Below are 18428 nucleotides of genomic sequence, written 5' to 3' on the forward strand. Positions count from 1 at the left end.
CTTATTTGTTCGTCTCTGATAGGAAGTGAAATTTCCTATGTGAAAAATAATTTCAAAACATTCTTTCATGAGACCGCCCACAGTTTAGTTCTACTTTCAAATGTAGCTATTTCAGTCTGCAGAACCCATTTAGGCTATGCACGTACCTCATCTCACAGGCACATACCTCCTCTTGGGCACAGAAGGGAGCTGTAGGACTTCTCTACTAACACACCCTCTGGCTGCCAGGGAACAAACATATACATGCAACAGGAGAAACAAAAATACACATAAAATTCCCAAATGACAGCAACATTTCAGAGCAAGTTCAAGTCTGAATTCAGAGGTCAGGGAACTCCACCCTCCTCATTTTTGGCAGGTCTGCCTGCTTCACTGCTCAAAGGATCAAGAGTAAGCCTGAGGGACAGGGCTCTCTGGCCAGTGAGCACATACAAAAGCTCAGGTACAGCATGAAAAGTGGGGAAAGGTACAGGGAGAAACAGACCTGGGAATACAGCTCAAGAAAGAGTACTGCAAGAATAGATTTGGCTAGGTCCTGGGAGAAATAAAGTGAACTAAACCACAGCTTTGGTATACTGTTGCTGGCCAAAATGTGAGGTGATAAAACTATTTAACCCACCTCAGTCTGCCATCCCTCTTGGGCAGGGATATCATAGACAAGAAGTGAGGCTGTTCTCATACTGACCTGGACCAGCAAGTGTTTGGTCAGTGTGTGCCTCCCCCTCACAGCAGCTGGCAAGGGCTTCCTGCCCCCACAGCGTGATGTGGTGTCCAGTACCTCTGTCCTCACTGAGATATTCAGAGTCCCTAGCAAATAAATGCAACAGAGTCCTGTTTTTATACCTGTGGCCAAATGGAGTAAACTTTCTATAACCAATGGTGGCCTGAGATGCTTCGGGTTGTTGGTCTTCATGGCCTCGGTGGTTTGGCCAGTAAAGGTGAGCCAGCCAGTGCTGACAGCTTGTTCAGACACCCTGAGCATGAGGAAACTCTGTAACGTCCCACCAGCAGTGACCTCACTGCACTGCAGTATTACTTGAACAACAGAGGGTCCAGCAGCCCTTGGACCCCAGTGTACCCTTCCCATTGCATGTGAAGCACAGGACCAGCAATACAAAATTCCCCCACCCACATCCACACAGCCTCTTCCTCCCCAGCTGGTCCCACAGCCCTGTCTTCAGGAGTGCCTGCCCTCTCTGGTGGGTCTGTCTGAGAGAAAGAAAGCAAACATAATGGATTGCATGTTTGCACCAAGGACAAACACCAGGATTCAGAGGAGACATGGCTCTGCCAACTTCTCTGGGCCTCCCACACTCTTTCACTTCAGTTTTAGAGTTCCCCATCACCAGTCCCTTTTTGCTGCCATACCCAGTTGGACTGCTGTCACATTCCACATGAAGGTCTTGGACTCTTCTGCACACAGACATTCCTTGTCCCTGCAAGTCTGACATGGCTCCACCTGGAAGTCTGAGGATTTAGCCAGGGCCACCTGGATCTGAGGGAATGACAGATGCAGGTAAGCAACTGGTCACCTCAGGTGAGATGGCCTGGCACAATGAGCTCCAAAACTGGAGGGCAGAGTAGGCCTGTCCCACACAGTGTGGCACAGGCACACACCTGTGTGCACTGCTGCAGGTAGCTGAAGATAGTGGTTTTCACCAGGAAGGTCTCTCCACGGATGACGGAATATGGCAGTGTCATGTCCACAAAGAAGGGCTGGACTGTTCTGAGACTTATGGTCGGGGCAAGGCCAAACCCCCTCCCAGCCAAGCAGAACATCTTGACTTTCCACTCTGCAGCAGCAGCAGGTGCTGTGACTGAGACATTCCTGCTGCCATTGGAGCTGAGAGGAAGAGAGAACTTGCATGAAGAGATTCATCTGCTAATGGAGAGGGAAGGAGATGCAATGAGGAGTGCTCATGGCCCTGCTGAGGGAGGTGACACAGGTCCTCATGCTTGGATCAACCTCTGCTGTATTGCCAATGACTTTTGCTCAAGTGGCTCACCACAAGGCATTTCTCAGCAATTTTTTTCCCTAGAGCCATAAACCCACTTTAAATGCCACCAGTAATTATGCCCTAACCAGGCATTATGTCCTTCTCCTGAGCAAGACACTGCCCAAGCATTCCAGCTCTGTACACTCGAGGGGGTTTGGTCTGGAAGTGTACTCCTGTTCCTTAAATCTATCTACACTTCAGCTCTGCACCTCAAAGTCTACTAGTTTGACACAATACAAATGCAGGGAAGAGCCACATAATTTGCATGCAGAGGTCTCTTCGCATCTCTTTTACACAAGCTCAAGTCAGTCAAGTCTCTATAGCAAAGGCTCATCCTTCTGTCCATTTGTAAAGTCAGGAATCGCTTACCCAACAGAGTACACATTCCAGATCCAAGTTTCAGGGGTATAGTGGTGAAATCTTCTGTGACTTGTGAATTGGGGTTGTTCCTCAGTGGTTCTTTGGTCTTCTGTAGAAGGCACCCCTGAAAGAAAGAGAAAGGAGTCCCACCAGAGAGGGAGAGGTGAACCTTGGCAACCATAGACAGCCTAGCCCTAGTGGGGCTGGAGGGAATGCAAAAAAGTAAGAGAGACATGAGGAGAGTCTGGCAGAGGAAAGCACAAGGGACTGGACTGATTTCATGGGAGAGATTAGAAATTAAGGGAAAAGAGAGGGATAGCAGGAGAAGCAGCTGGCAGTGAGCTGATTGCAAGGTTTCCTAGATTTGGTTACACAAAGCTCTTTCCTGACCTGACCCAGAGTTGTTGCTTAAGAGATTGAGAACCTCCAGAGAGCCTTTTAACCAACACCTCTATAATGCTGTGAGTAATAGTACTGTTTGCTTGCTGCACAAAACTCATATTCCACAGCAAGCAATGGTTTAAATACAGGCAGGCAAGTGAGCCAGCTGAGTACAGTTATCAAGTGCAAACTGAGACATAGAGGAAGAACATGACTGTCCCTGTGGCCACAAGTGGGGACAGAAGCTGGGTCTCAGTACAGCCTGGGGAATAGGAATAGACACCAAGGAACAGATCCTGGACCCCGTTTGGGTTTGTCTGTGAGGAAAGGGAGTGCCATCCTTTAGTGTCAGGGAACATCCAGGTAGTGACATTTTTCAGAACCCTTTTTTATAGGGACTTGGTTACTCCTACTGAGTCTGGTGGACTGGGCAGCTAGACTGTGGCAGCAGCACCAGATGCTCCTAAGAGAGACAATATCCACCACCATCAAACCCCAAAGATCAGAAGGCTCTGCCACCTGATGTGATCTCTTGTCCTGGGTAGGCTCAAAATGCAGCTCACCTATGATTGTCTTCCTATCCACCCGACGAGAGCATTGAGAGGGCTTCTTGATTACAAGGTTTGAGAAGACTTTCAGTCCCATGTTCTGTAGGAAAAGAAGGAGGGCAGGGGAGGCAGAAAAGCATCTGTGAGTGGGGAAGATCGACTGCTGCTCTTAAAAATTTCTCTGGAAACCATGGGGGTCAGGACAACCCAGTACCCAGACAGGCCAGAGCAGCACTGGCCCAAGCAGACACAGTGCTGAGGGAGGCACTAAAGACACCAAGAGGTCTGCCTGGGAACTGCCCAAAACAGTGGCAAAGAGCAGGCTAACAGCTAAACCGTGTCAACAGTAAGTGGTCTAATGTTTGGGATCACTCTCTGTCTCTATTTTCTCTAATACTGTAGATAAATAATAGACAGCCCGGGACCTCATTCCCCATTCCCATTCAAGTCCAAAAAAATGGTATTTGATGGTCCAGGATTTCATCACCTTGCTTTATGCATGTGTGGAGGGGAAATACAAGTATTCCTACTCAATGGGGTTGTACATCTTTTGAGACAACACAGTTCTGTGGGGGCAGACAGCAGGGTCTGTCTGGAGGAGGAAAGGCCTTCTCAGACTGCTTGGGGAGAAAATACCTCAGATGCTCATAATTGCAACAGCTCTGGGAAACATCATGAGGTGATTACCCGGAAGAGGTTGAAGATGTCAGGCTGAAAGGAATTCTGTGGCTTTCCTCGTAGCAGAGATGATGAGGACTGGGGCTGCAAACAGCGATCTGAATGCTCTTCTACTTGGGCAGGGTATCCACGTTGGTGGGCAGCAGGGAACAACCCATAGACCTAGGGAAACTCACAGGCAGGGAAGGATTGGGCAAGGACCTCCAGATACTTCACTCCATCCTCCCCTAGCATGCACACCAATTCCTGTCCTTCTTCCTAGGCAGGCTCCGCTTTCTCCTTCACACACAGACCTCCTCATCCATTGGCCTCCAGCTCACCTTGCCACAGTCCCTGCCTGCCTCACCCAGCTCATCCATCACTTCCAAGGTTTAGCCAGGTTACACAGACACTCACCATTTGGCTGGTCAGCTCATGGTCTGGTCTGGTGAAGAACATGTTTTCATCCACTGCCTGGACTGCACACAGGGAGCCAGGTGCTGCCTGCAGCTGGAGCTGCACTGCTGACCCTGCCTGGGCTTCTTTATCTGGGAATCCTACCTTGACCTGGAGCAACACAACAGGAAAGGCATATGAAGGAGGTGAGGAGGATGACAGACAGATGGCACAGACAGAAAGAGGAAGACTAGCTGGAATCTACCCTGCTCAGCCTCTGCTATCAGAAGTCATTGCTGAAGATTTCTTTGTCCCTGGGAACTGTGCTGCAGATACCCCTTCCATCTCTTCTGCCCAGTTCTCCAGGGAGGATCTGAGGGTCTCCTTCCCTCAGGCCTCATGACTCCTGCTCAGCAGCTCTTCCCCATCCACAGAGGTGAGTCTCACCTGGTTTTGGAAGCACAAGGCAACATCCAAGCGGATGCTGTCAGCTGTGACCCCTCCGTTGGGGAAGATGGCGTACACCACTAAGGAAGGTGACGGGGACAAGTTGGCAGTGAAGGTCAAAGGGATGGAGAACGAGCCCTTCAACACTGAGGAAGAAAAGCCAGAATATTTTCATCATAGGCCCACCAAGACCTCTCTGTGCCCTTCTTTTTGTGCTATATAATCTCAAAATGTCAAACCAATTCCTGCTGCTGCATTGTCTGCCCTCTCCCTCCATTCTCTGACCCTATATACTCCATCTTCCTCTACATCCTCCCAGTCTCTCTTCCCATCATTGTTTCATTCTGTCTTTTTGCCTTCTTCCAGCTGACACAATTGCTTTCTCAACCTCCCTCTGTCCTGTTTGCTGACTGCTCCAGGGCTATAGATTGAGGGAATTTGTGAGAAACTCCTGCAACTCTCATGTCCAACCTAGAAACCAACTAGGTGCAACTGTTTCTACTCCTCTGCCATGACTTACTGTTTAATTTCCCGATCTGGATATTCCTCTGGCCCCTGACAACAATTCCAGACTTGCCAGTGACCTGCAGGAGGAGGGACATGGGATGAGCAAACTGCTGTTTGCCACCAGTGCGTCCACTCTTACCTATGTGCATCTTGCTCTCAAAAAGCAAAATAAAACCCCCAAAATTAACTATGGGCTCAATCCAGCTCCAGACTTGAGGAGATTTGCAGACATCACAGTTGGGAGAAGAAGATTTAACACAGAAGTGTCTGGTCTAGACTGTTCAGTGAGGACAGTGGATGGGTAGTGGGTTCACTGCAGATTGGTGAGTGATAACTGAAGTGTTTCTCCTCTCATAGGGTGGCTTCCAGACCAGATCAAAATCCATTTTCACTGAGCAGCTGTTTGATAACCAGAGTGAAAAAGGGATATCCCATCCAGTTTTAAAGGGAGAAGGCCCTTCCAGCTGCAGCCTTAGCAGAAGCTAAGGGGTGATGGGTTGCAATGACAGAAACCTCCTCCAATCCATGGAGGTGACTGGAGCCCCAGCACCAGGATCACAGTGTGGCCAGGCTGAGCCCCACTAGGTGTAGCATTCACCCAGTCCCCTGAGAACAAGGTTTAGCAGTCATCCATCCAGGGATGGCCTAAATCATATCCTCAACTTTTCACTGGAGTCTGTTCCTGTCAGTACAGCCTTTCCCCCCAGGTTATCTACTACCCTTACTCACATAATATGCAAAACTTATACGGCTGGTGTCTTCTCCCAGGTCATCCCTGCTGAGTGTGAAGGTCACCTGGACATTCTGCTTCAGCCCACAAGGCAGTGTTTCCATGGGTGGGTGTATGTCCAGGAAGCTCTTGGTTGTGACGTGGAAGGGCTGCAGGTGATGGTAAGCGTTCCTGTAACTGAAGTCAGTCCTTCGGGGAGTGCGCATGAGCTCCTCCAGGGTGAACCTCCCCTGAAAGGGTGCCAGAGACACACAGAAATGAAGAGTTTCATGCTTCAGTTCTTTGTTAGGCTGTCATCAGCTTGGTTTGGGAAGGCTTGGTGCCTTCCAGCTGGCTCTGTGCAGAGCTGTGTGGTGAGCTGAGGCCTGAACTGGCAGGGGGGCTGCAGGGCAGGAGAGGGGAGCATAGGTAGAGCTGAAGGATTCTCACTTTCGCATATGCAAAGGTGTTGTTTACCTCCAAAGTGACTGATGAGCTATTCCAGGCAGTTGTGTCAAGGTTGAAGGATGCTATTCCACTGTCATCTGTGATGTATGTTTTGATAAACCGACGCCTCATGAACCTTATCACAAGATAAACTTTTCTGTTTTTCATACCAGTTCCATAGTGATCCTGAACCTTAATCTGGTGACAACAAGGTGAGGCAGGAAAGCCAAAGTCAGATATTTCTGCCAATGTTGTACCCAGAACCTTCCTCTCTCTGACAAATATAGACCTTCCTGTGTAGGCGACCTACAGATTTCAGTCTGGCCACAAGAAGACAGGAGAGTTGTACAACTCCCTCATCTCTAATGTGAAGCTGCTTAAAAGCATCATTTAAATCTGCCTGCTCCAAAAGGTATGTGTGGCTAGAACACGAGGAGTTTCTCTCATTAGCCATCAGCTGAGACATCCTTGCATCCCAGCATCCCTGCTGAGACACCACTCACTGCTCTCAGCAGATGCTGGAGGTGTAAACACAACAGGGAACCTGAAATGCAGCAACTGTAGCCACACTGTCAAGCAATATGACACAGTGCAAGGTAAGGTTCTCTGTCTGAGGAGCAGGAAATGCTTTGGGTCAGCTAGATTTACCAGATGCCATACTCCTTGGCAAATGACAGGAAGCGAAAAAGCAAAGGAAGAAAATCACCTTCCCCCTGTATGGTACTCCAGGGATGTAGTATTCATTGGGTGTCTCAAATACTGCCCTTGCAGCTGTCCTGGAGATGAGGATTTGACTGGAGGTGTTGATCTGCACCCCTGTTGGAATACAGAGTGCAAGGGAAACAGGATCAGTACCAGAGATTAACTACTGCACAGTAGTTAATTCTCACTTTGTTATTCCCAACCCCTCTTAGCAGAGCATCTGAAACTTCCCAATACCAGCATTCTTCAAGGTTTGGGGGCTGCTCCTGTGGCAGCTCCTTCTTTAGTTAAGCTGTCTGCAAGCCTCTTTGTAGCCTCATGGACCCACACAATTCATCCAGCTCCCAGCCACTCCTCATCCTCCTGCTGCTGGCAGAGTACCTCTCCATGTCCTGTGATGATGCCAGCAGCAGGGAGGAGAAGGGGAGGTGTGCCCTCTCTAACCCTCAAACCCCTAGAATGGTTCCTCTTGCCCCTGTGCCTTCCCTGCTGAGCTCCTGGGTACCTGTGCCCATCTCCAGGAGAGAGGCTTCTGCATAAAGTTTGTTGTCTTCCTCACTGGGGGTCAGATTGAAGATGGATGTGCTGACAGAAGGGGTGAAACACCCATTGCTTGCTGTCTGCAATAGGGAGTGATAGGTGTTATTTGGGGCTGGGGAGAAGGGAGAGGGTCAGAAGTACAAGGGATTAGTCATTCTGTCATAAATAATAAGGCAGAACTCATAAAACATTGGAACACGTTCGCCAGGGAGGTGGTGGACCCTTCATCCCCAGAAACATTCAAGGTCAGACTGGACAGAGCTTTGAGCACTTCATTCTGTTTACTCAGCCCTCGACACTTTGTCCACACCACTTTGTGTGGTGCTTCTTTACTGCCCATATACCTCCCAGGATTTTACTCACAGGACCGCTGTATTCCCTACAGATGTCCTTGCTGGCACTGTGGGGCCACCTCCTTGTCTTCTGGCACAGAGTCACGTGCACAGTCCCTCGCACTGCTTTCCCATAACTGTACCTGCAGGGAGAACACCACAGGAGCTTCTGGGCAGAGGCACCATGTGCTCTGTCCAGCACATTGGTCCACACAGGTGGCTTTGTGACAAAGGTCTTACTGCAGCTGGCAAGCAGGCAGGCACAAATTAAAATATAGCACTTTGAGTACTTTGGGAGTGCCATAGCATGGTCTGGCATCCAACAGATGCAGAAATGAAGGAACAGATGCAGAAACAGACAGGAACAGACCCACACCCTCTGGAGCTCTCCCACTTCTGGGCATTTGCTGTCTTGGAATTGCAGACAGACACGGAGAGCGGACCTGATTTATCCACTCAATAAAGATATTAGTTTGGGGGGGAAAGCAGCAGAAATGGGTGTCCCTGCACACAGCAACAGCAAATTGCAGTAATAGAGCCACAGAGTGACCTCAGTCTTCCCTCACTATGGGCTTATCTCATGATCAGGGCTCTTATTTCCATCATCAGACCTGCTCTGCTGATATTTAGATATTTCCACTGCCTGCTTTGCTGCCTTTCCTTGCTTTCACTCCTCTCTGACTTGCCCTTTGAAGCAATGCTCCTGACAGTATTAGTAAAAAGATGACATCTGTGACCCATCCTGGTGATGTAGAGTGGTGTGTACTATTTACTTCTACAGCCTCATATGACCTGATTGTAACTGTTCCAATTAAGGAGAAATTATGTCAGACCAATCAGTGCTGAAAGAGACACCGAAAGTCTCCAGATAATGCAGCCCCAAATAAAAATGATCTCATTAGATTTTGAGTGCTTTTGAGCTCACAGTCCTCCCTTCTTTGTGTTTATAGTGTCAGAGGTCCTGCCCTCCTTCCCACCCTCATTTGCTCATTTTTTGCTGATAACCCCATAACTAGAGAAATTTATATACTGCTCCTAAGAAGGAAATAAGTTCAGTAGCATGTGAGTGAGGAGGAAAGGCATAAACTCCTAAAGAAATTCAAGATCCTGCTCCTTTACCTCAATGTGTCTGTCCCATATCTGGTAAGTGTTTTCCCCCCATAAGATCTTTCAAAGCTGGACAGACACATCTTCCAGAGGAGGGTGTCTGTTGCCTAGGGCAAGTCTCCCTATAGCTGGATGTTCTATCTCATGTGTGGCTCAGGTACCTCTTCCCCAAGGAAGAACCCATTAGTTTGACTCTTCAATTATTTGGCATTCTTCTAAAGGAATGGCCCTGTTTGACCCTTCTTGAGCCACCGCTCTTTGATGGGTTGAAAAGATGGGAGACATGGAAGGAGAGACAGAGTTTTAATGGAATCTTTCCTTTCTCCTGAACATTCTCCTTACCTGCCACATACTTGTAGAGGGAAAGTTTTATCTGAAGCATAAATCTGAGCTGGTCCCTCAAAGAAAACATCGAACTTTTGCAACACTGGAACAAAAAACCTCAGAGTTACTCCATTAAGGACAAAAGACTACCTGGGCACAGGATCACAAAAGGGAAGAGTATATTCCCATGAAGGAATGTGTAAATGAGATAAAAGCAAGCATTAATTAAAAACAGGGAAACCAAAGCAAGAATCCTTTTTTTTTTTTTTTTCCAACAGTCTTGCAGAGATCTTTAGTTTATTCTCAATCTGCCAAAAGATACCTTCTGCAGGAATCTCCAGCACAATCTCTCTTGTGTTCATTTCTGATATTGCCCATAGATTTGTGTTCAGTCATAGTTCTCAGGCAGTAAATCCTATTTTACAATATTTGCCTTTACATTGTTATACAGACAGGTAAGCAACAAACAAGAAACTTCTTCCATCCCTTTCTTCATTCTCCTTACCATGTACCTCCACCTTGAAGCTACTGGAATGGACTGAGCTGGACTTGAAGGACTGGGCACTGATGGTGTAAGTCCCCAGGGAGAGTTCAGGAGCTAACTGGAAAGAGAGCTCCGCAATGCCCTGTTTTGGTCTCACATCCAGCCACTGGCCAATGCGGTTTTGGTTTGGGTCCTGTGGTGCAAGGGAAGGAAAGAAGAGGCAGTCATCAGCAATGCTTGCTGTTCTCCACCCAGAGCCCACTGGATTCAAAGGCATATCAGACATCTCAGAGGCTTTCACAGGTTTCCTGCTGGTTTTAGCCCAGGTGTTGATGCTGGAGCACCAAGAGAGGTAAACCCAACCCACCCAGGTTTACTCTGCTCTGTACAGCCACAGAAAAAGAAGGTGTGGAAGGTCCTGACATTTAGACTCTCCAGTCTCCAGTAAAGATGAACTGTAAAAATTAGTTAAAGCCCAGCTGGCATTCCTGAATGTAGAAATGAATGAAGTCAAACCATCTGTATCATCAAGAACTATTAACAAGAAGCATTTGAACAGAGAATGTGCATGTGTAGAGCCTAAGAAAAGTAACTTGAACCAGTAAGACAGCATCCTAGGTACTATCCATACTGAAATACCTTTCCTCATAATATCTGATGAGTCTGGAACACCCACCTGGATTTCCACCACAGAGTACTGCAAAGCAAACAGACAGCACTATCAAAAACTGGCATAACATAGCAGGCTGCATATAAACTTCCCTTACCCACTCAGCCCCTGTACTGTGACAAACATTATGATACAAGAATCCTACTGAAAGCAGGATAATTGCTTTGAAATAGTAAGGAATAGTAAAAATCTGTGCTATTCTTCAGATTTGCTTTTTGATCCCTGAATATTTAAGATGCATTTTAATAAGTATTCTACAACCACAAAAGCTAGAATTTGCTGTATTAAAACAGAGAAGAGTAGGAAGACCCTCAAATACCATCATCCCAAATTCACAAATATTAAACGGCCTCAGTTTTGTAACATATATCCCAATAAATAGCAAAACTGCATCACTCATAAGAAGAATAATCCACACATGTTCCTTTAAAATCCCTGGCATAGGAGGTAAGGCTGGGAATTATGAATTAATGCTGACTGCAACTGACAGTAACAGGGAGGGACAAAGGAGGACACACTTCAACCCTTCTAGGCCCATTAATTTTCTGTTTGTTCTTATATCACTGCATCTATCATCCAGGAGGCAGGTGAGGAGCCCCTAATTTGGGAGCACAAAAGCATAACAGCACAAAGCATTAGGAGGCAGGAGCAGGGCTTAGGAGAGTAACCAGGCTATAGGCATGCAACTGACATGTAATTCACATTATTCATCATTCTAAGCTTTCATATAAGTTATCAGGGCAACTTTGTTTTCATTGAAATAAAAAAAAAAGTGTAGGTTAAGCTGCTGGTGAACAGCATCCATGTTAACTTCAACTCATCTAATTTACAAACTAGGTATTAGAGATTTAATCCTGCGATGGACCAAAGCCTTATATAATAGCTTGGGCTAAACATAATCTCTTTGAATTTGCATCACAGCATAATTAACAATGTTAACAAAGTTACAATGTTAATTTGTTTATACCCACACATAGACATCAAGCATTTATGGTCAAATATGTACATGAACCAACTGTAGGCAGGGAAGCAAATGTATGGTTTATACTTTATTATCAAATTAATATAAGATATAGGCCTTCCCTTTGGGGAGAGGAAAGGAGTATTTATTTGATGCTAGGACCTCACCAATAGCCCAAAAAAGAGGAAATTAAGTCAGCAATAAAGAAGCTGGAAGGCTCTCTCCCTTTATTCTAGTCTAGAAGGATTTGATCCAAGTCCCCTAATGCGTGCCCTTCAGCATTTAATTGTCACGGCATGAATTCCTGTTGGCTCTCCTTAAACTGCTTGAGGACTGAGGGGTGAGATAGCTTTAGCTGCTGGCTGCAGATATAATTGCTTGCAGGAGAATGGCACTAGCCTTGCAGTTTCCTGGCCACCACATATGTAAGTCTCTGGCAAATTGTCACTCCCTTGATATGGGGACAATGATCTGCTGCCAGCAGCAAGTCAATGTAATTTGGTTACATTGTTTTCACTCTTTTTTTTTTTTTTTTTTAATGATGACTTCCTGTGTATCCATCCCCATACTAATTAATTTTTCTTAAAATTTTGCAGCTCGCTTCAGACTCTCCTACCACCCTCAGGTGACAAACATTGCACAAATCACTGAGCTTTCCAGAGCTGTGGGAGGGGATCTTCCAGTCCGGTGAAGTCTGCAGACAATTTTGTCTGATTATTGTGCCCATGGCCAGCAACCCACAGCCTGGTCCTCAGAAACCCTGCCTGCTTTTTTGGCAAGAGCAGGTGCACTCAGCTAACTCAGCTAGCTGGGAATGGTGGCACACTTCCCAAATACTATCCAAGCCTCCCATGAACCAGCAGCTATCCTATGAGAGAAACAGCAGAGCCATCAGCCAACAGGAACTGCTGTTTAAATTTGGTTTACTCGAGGGTTGGCATTGGCTACTCTAGGTGCTGGGAATGTCCTTGCCTCCCTGGCATGGGGCTGGTAGAGGAATCAGAACCATCTGAAACCTGAAGACTTCCTTGCTTCCACTTAGACAGGATTTACCTTGCTATTAACGGGAACAAAACCTTCAGTCAGTGTCACAATCCTGAATTTCACTGGAGGGAGAAAATGGTGTAAAGCACATTACAGACAGAGTGCATGGGGGAACGGATCTGCCCCACACTTATCTCAGCCCAGAATCCCAGCTCCACACCCAGCCCTAGTGGCAGCCCCATGCCTGCTCTGCAGCCCCTCTTACCCTTGCTCAGCCCTGCTCACCTCTGCTTGTCCCAAACATGTGGCAGTAGCACAGCTGCTTCACAATTAAGTGGTTTTCCCATGGGCTGCACCCAGGGTTACCCTTACATTTCCTTGTCTGCAGTGTAGGCAGACCAGTCCTACCTGGCCAAGAAGACCATGTTCAGGTCTGCTCCCTTTTCCAAGCCCACTCTGCTTCTAGGGCATGTGAAGCATCCCCTCCCAGGCCCCTCCTGCTGCTAAAACACGGGTCATGGATACCTCAGTGCAGAAGGCAGTGGTCTCCCCCTCCGTCCCAATGGAGGCCACACAGCACAAAGTGCTCAGCACTCCACCCACAGGAAATTGGGAACAAAGCCTGGGAGGGTCAAGGCAGGACCACTGTCAGGGTGCTCTGTGCTTTGCTCACCTGTCTGTCCTGGATTATAGATGGGCTTATCCGTCTGAATGAAGGAGCCTGTTCCAGCCCTGCGGATCAGGACTTTTTTCTCTTCACTTGCACTGAAGTAGTGGCCATTGGAGATGTGCAGGTGCACAGTGGCCACCTCCTGGCTGCCTGCAGGTTGGGGCACCTAGGATACCAAAGAGGAGAGCCACTAGGTTAGCAGGCATCAGAGCAGTGCTCTGCACTCACCCCAACTGCACTGCAAGGCCAGGCTCTTTGCTGTCTTGCTCTGGAGGCCAGCATAGGGTGTCCCCTCAGTGGCTGAAGGCTGTGTCTGTGGAAGCACAGGGAACAACAATTAGCAGCTGGGATAGATCTTGGACAAGAGAAAAAGGAGTCTGTTCTGACACAGAAATTTTGTTTACTCCTTCATGGGACCACTGTTAGAATCCACATGGAGCAAGATGGAGAAGACTTAACCCAAGAGGAGAAAAGGTCTAATTGAGAATTCTTAGAGTGTGAGGGTCACACAGGCTGAAATCCCCTCTTATTATCAGTGCAAACTAAGAAAATAAGGATCATTAGTTTGGCAAATAAGAAAGATTTGTGCTGAGCTTGTGTGTACACCCTCCCATGTATTTCCAGTCCTGCAGGACATTTTCAAGCCCAGAAAGAAAAGCTTGGAAGGAAGCAGACATGAGGGAAGCTGTCTGAGATGAGAGGTCTGACCCTTTCTGCATCACAGATTCACAAATAACACACTGTGACAGTGCATCCTCTTCAGGGGAGAGAATGAGCTGCACCACTGCACCACTGCACCACTGCTTCTAAGCTATCCACCCTCCACAGACCTTTGCTGCCCAGCCAGGCAGCCTTTCCTCAGTGTGCCACCAGGATATCCCACAGGAAGAGTACCATGTGGACAAAGACAAGGAGCAAAGACACCAGGCTGCCACTAAACACTCCCCCTGATTCTGCATTCACTCCTTTCCATGCCCTCTTATCCTCTGTCTTCTTCATTCTCTCTTTCTTTGGTGAGAGGCAAAATGAGCACACTGGGAGCTGCCAGCTACCAGGAATGACTCTGACCTGGAATCTGGTGCACTCGAAGATCCAGCCGTTCCGGACGACCTTGCGGTAGAGGCTGAGGTTGCCAGATGGATGCACAAGAGTTAAGGCCACACGAACAGGCTTTTCAACCCCACGAAGGTCCAAGCATGCCCTCTGGGATGAGGGGTAGGGCAGGGCAGCTGGAATGATGATCAGGTACCTTCTGCAGTGGGGAAACAAGATATCATCACATCCCGGGAGCCCTCTTGCCCACTCTTTGCACTAAAAGGCTGGCCGGAGGAAACAGAAGAGTTTGCCTTCTCTCTGAGGCTAGGAGGTGCTGCTCTACTGGAGACACTAGGACAGATTGCCAGAGTGAGAAAGTTGCAAAGGGGGAAAGAAGGTAAAGAATTCATTTCAGATAAATACAAGACAAATACTTTCAGGTGACAGAACAGAATTTGCCCTTCTTGCTTTGACGTGGCTCCTCAACTACCCTGACAGCAGATTGGTTCCTGCTTATCCACCCCCTGTCTTGCAGCCCTTTTAATTTGCCCTTCACTTTATCCTACACCTTTCCCTTCATCTCACCCCATCCCGCAGTCCCCCACTCTTGTTCCCACCACAAGTGCTCACCTAGTTCTTGTACTGCAGCCATATCCATGAGAGAGGTTCCCACCTTCAGCAGGGCCCTGCATTCGCAACAAGGCTCTGCACCCCACCCAAGTCTAGCCCTTCCAGGAGGTGACACACAGGGTCCCACACTCTCTCCCTGCTATCTTGGCCCCTCCCTCAGCATTCATAACTATCAATCACTAGATTTTTAAATGGCACTTACGGTTGTGCCACTATCCCCAGGGTGTAGAGCAGGCAGCTCAGGAGGAAGGGAGTCCACATTTTCATGGGAAAGCCCCAAAGGGGTGGATTCCTCTGGAGGGCTGGTCAGGAGAGAAAGTAGGGTGCTGCTCCTCTCTTTCCAAAGACACCTGCAGTTGTTACTGTTTCTCCCAGGAAGCAGACACAAACCCCCAAGGTTTCCTTCCCTCCACCTCATTCCTGCATTTATAGTACCACAGGCACAGGGTTGTACCATCCAGGATGTTCCCCAGCCAATCCAAGTCATTTTGGACTCCAGCCTCACTGCTCTCCTACTCCCCTGTGGATGGACCAGCATCATTCAGACAAATGTGCCTTTTATTTTGCTAACCAGCAGCCTGTTTCCTGTTCCCCACATTGCCCCTGCTCCCTGGGCCAGCTGCAGCCCAAGTCCCATTGTTTTGCCTCCAACTGGATTGTCCCATGACCCCTTGGCATGTGCACTCAGCTGGAGCTCACTTTGAACTCTTGTGGTCATACTGTCCCCAGGCTCTCTGAGTCTGTAGCAGCCAAGGCAGGTCTCAGTCCTGAAATGGAGACCAGGCTTTGTACAAATTCAGTATATTTGCATCGTTCTTGGCTCCTTCACAGAGGAGGCAAGCACAGGGAACAAACAGAGCCAGAATCTTCGCCTTGCCTCTGCTCTACAGGTATTTCAGTTTAAGGGAAAATTGAACAGCTGCAACTCACCCCAGCTGTATCACATTGCTCTGTGCTCCACTTCAAGGCCAACATACTCACACTCTCACCAGTGGAGGAACTGGGGACTAAACATTGGCCAGGCAGGTCAAAATCTGCACAGGGTGTTGTCTAGCTACCAAAAGGCTGTGCTTGAGCTCTGGGTCATGGGAACACACACTGTCTCATCTGGGGCCTTCTTTCCACATGCTAATTTTATATATGTTAGCCCACTGATTATACTGAACTTTTTTCTGAGTATCTTACCATAATTGAAAAGAGAATCTGCTTCTTGAAACTACTTATTCTTAAAATAAGAAGCTCTTCAATTTTAGTATTAAGGTCATTTAATTTCAAAATGTACCACTAACTTATTCTTCAGTACCAAACTGAGCTCTTAAACATGTAGGGCCCAGTAATATTTTCCTTTGCTTTAGTAGAGACTGACCATAACAAGGAAACTTGGTTTTGGGGCTTTCTTTTACCAACTCACACACACATAATGGGCAGATACAACTCCTCTCTCTCCTTTCCCTCTCCTTGGGCTTTGTTCAGGTCAGAGCTGCTGGTGCCAGCAGTTGGGAAAATGCATAAATGCACCTGGACAAACAAGCAAACAGGAACTGGAGCAAGAACGTGAATCATTCTCTGACACTAAGCTGCCCTTCATTTCTTTCCATGGTCTCAAAAAGTACAGGCAGTGCTTATTGAGCAATCCCAGCTGACATTTGTTTGTTCCCAGTAGATCCACAGCAGTTCCAGGGGACAACTAGATCCCTCATAACACCACAGGGGCTCACAATGGCAAAGGTATTGAGTGTCCTGACTTCTACTGACTCCAGCAGCTGTTTTGTTAGAGCAAAAAACACCTCTGAATTCTGGACTTGGCACTGATTGGCAATCTACACCCTGAGCACCCAATCCAGTCTAACTCCCAATGAAACAATCAAATAAATGTAGGAGCAGCAAAAGTGAAGTGTCAGGCTTGATGTGTGTCATTCATCTGCCTCAGTCCTATCTCCATCTCCTATTAGCAGCACTGTGACCAGTTGCAGGTGGGCAGGATGCACTGGGGAAGGGACACAGTGCCTGGGTGCTGTCCTGTGCTAAGATCTTTCCTCAGCCCACAGATCCATTCATCACCTGGCCCAGAGACAGGCAAGAGGCACATCCATAGTGGATTTGTGTCCCTGGAGGCCAGCAGTTCTCAGTGTTCAACTAGTGAGCTGATCACAAGTTAAATTGAAGGATGCACACCACCAAGCTCCAGCCTGAACCACCACAACCCCTCAGTTTTGTCAAGGATAAAAAAATGACTGGGATGTTTGACATCTGCTGCTCTAAGCAGAGAAGGGGACATTTAAGCCAGTGAGAAATCAATGTATTTTGTACAAAAGTGGTTTTTTCCCTGTCTAAATTCTCTTGGAAGACATCCACCTCCTTCCAAATGCTCTCTAGTAGCCAGACATCACAGGTACTACTGTTTAAATCTCATAAAGAATATTTCAATGGACATATAAGAGTTATTAAGAGAGTGAAACAAAAATGACAATGGATATTGAGTCAAAAGTGACACCATTGTAATTTTTACACAGAGTGTGTGTACACATATGTGTAGGAGTAGTGAGGGGTTGTGTGGGACCTCCTGCAATAATGGGCTCCTGCATAAGTTATCCCTCATGGTGTCAGCAAGGGCTAGGTTGGATTCCTGGGTGTGTATAACCACCACAGAAGTTGTTTTCCCAATAAACCTCTGTGCTGGGGATTTTTCTGAGACTTGTGCTTTGCTAAGCTCTGCAAAGCAGATTATGTTTTGAATATGGTGGCATTGGCAGTGATAGGTGGAATTCCTCCCTCTCTGCAAGACTCCAAGCTCTAGGCAATGTACTCTCCAAGTACCAGTACCAGCTGCAGGCCTGGCTGGCTCCAGTTCTGCTTTTTGATATCAGCAAGGACAGACTTTGCCAGTGGTAAAGGCAAGGGAGAGAGAAGACATTTGCAAAGAAAGCAGAAATATTTGCGAAGTGTTGTTAAAAACTTTCAACTAAAGTAATTAAAAATTCTGTTTGGCAGAGTTGAGACCTGCGTTGCTCATGGACTACTGAGGAAATTGAATAAACAGAGGAGGAAAAGCACCTGTTTAAACAAAGATGCAAGAGGAGAAAGTGACACCTGCAGCATCAGCTCAGCCACTTCTGGCACTGTACAAGGTACTGCAACCATCCAGCTGATGTGCTGAGCCCATGCTTTCATTCTAGCCCTGCTAAACTGCACACGAAGCACAGAGCAGGCTGTCAGCAGCCTGTCTTGCTGGCACATCTCTCCTTGGTGTGTTCACTCTTAAACAAAAAAAAATTGAAACACTCATATCTTTGTGTCACACACAGGACTTGCTGAGTCTTCAAGATTACTCTGGAGCATCATAGTTAAAATTTAAACATTCTTTCCAAATCCCTCCATTAAACCACCACAAATCCCAGCCTTGCTGCAGGGTATGGAGAGTTTTCAGGCCTGTAAATCCTGACCTTCAACCCTCACCTGTCTTCCAGACCTTCCACTCTTAAGCCTGCCTTTGCACTCAGCCATCACACTCCTACAGCCAGCTCTAGGGAGAGTCTGTGG

The 18428-nt window shown here is 47.4% G+C and overlaps 1 protein-coding gene across 1 annotated transcript in view; it reads right to left on the reverse strand.

Annotated features, from left to right (window-relative positions):
• The window catches only part of LOC310905991 (alpha-2-macroglobulin-like protein 1), a gene marked incomplete at its 5' end in the record, with an annotated part of 22298 nt that extends 7149 nt beyond the window's left edge, over positions 1-15149 (reverse strand). The window contains 22 exons of the mRNA XM_083854949.1: positions 167-221; positions 686-807; positions 1369-1495; positions 1618-1843; positions 2367-2481; positions 3302-3386; positions 3974-4126; positions 4361-4510; positions 4787-4932; positions 5307-5370; positions 6023-6253; positions 6480-6647; positions 7156-7265; positions 7657-7771; positions 8055-8166; positions 9473-9557; positions 9960-10131; positions 10615-10635; positions 12623-12675; positions 13227-13389; positions 14292-14475; positions 15091-15149. Coding sequence (XP_083711075.1) covers positions 167-221; positions 686-807; positions 1369-1495; positions 1618-1843; positions 2367-2481; positions 3302-3386; positions 3974-4126; positions 4361-4510; positions 4787-4932; positions 5307-5370; positions 6023-6253; positions 6480-6647; positions 7156-7265; positions 7657-7771; positions 8055-8166; positions 9473-9557; positions 9960-10131; positions 10615-10635; positions 12623-12675; positions 13227-13389; positions 14292-14475; positions 15091-15149 — 2716 coding nt within the window. The remainder of the gene's footprint in view (positions 1-166; positions 222-685; positions 808-1368; positions 1496-1617; positions 1844-2366; positions 2482-3301; positions 3387-3973; positions 4127-4360; positions 4511-4786; positions 4933-5306; positions 5371-6022; positions 6254-6479; positions 6648-7155; positions 7266-7656; positions 7772-8054; positions 8167-9472; positions 9558-9959; positions 10132-10614; positions 10636-12622; positions 12676-13226; positions 13390-14291; positions 14476-15090) is intronic.
• Between the last annotated feature and the right edge of the window lie 3279 nt (positions 15150-18428).

This window comes from Zosterops lateralis (assembly GCF_965231275.1).
Source record: "Zosterops lateralis genome assembly, chromosome: 2".
Lineage (NCBI taxonomy): Eukaryota > Metazoa > Chordata > Aves > Passeriformes > Zosteropidae > Zosterops > Zosterops lateralis.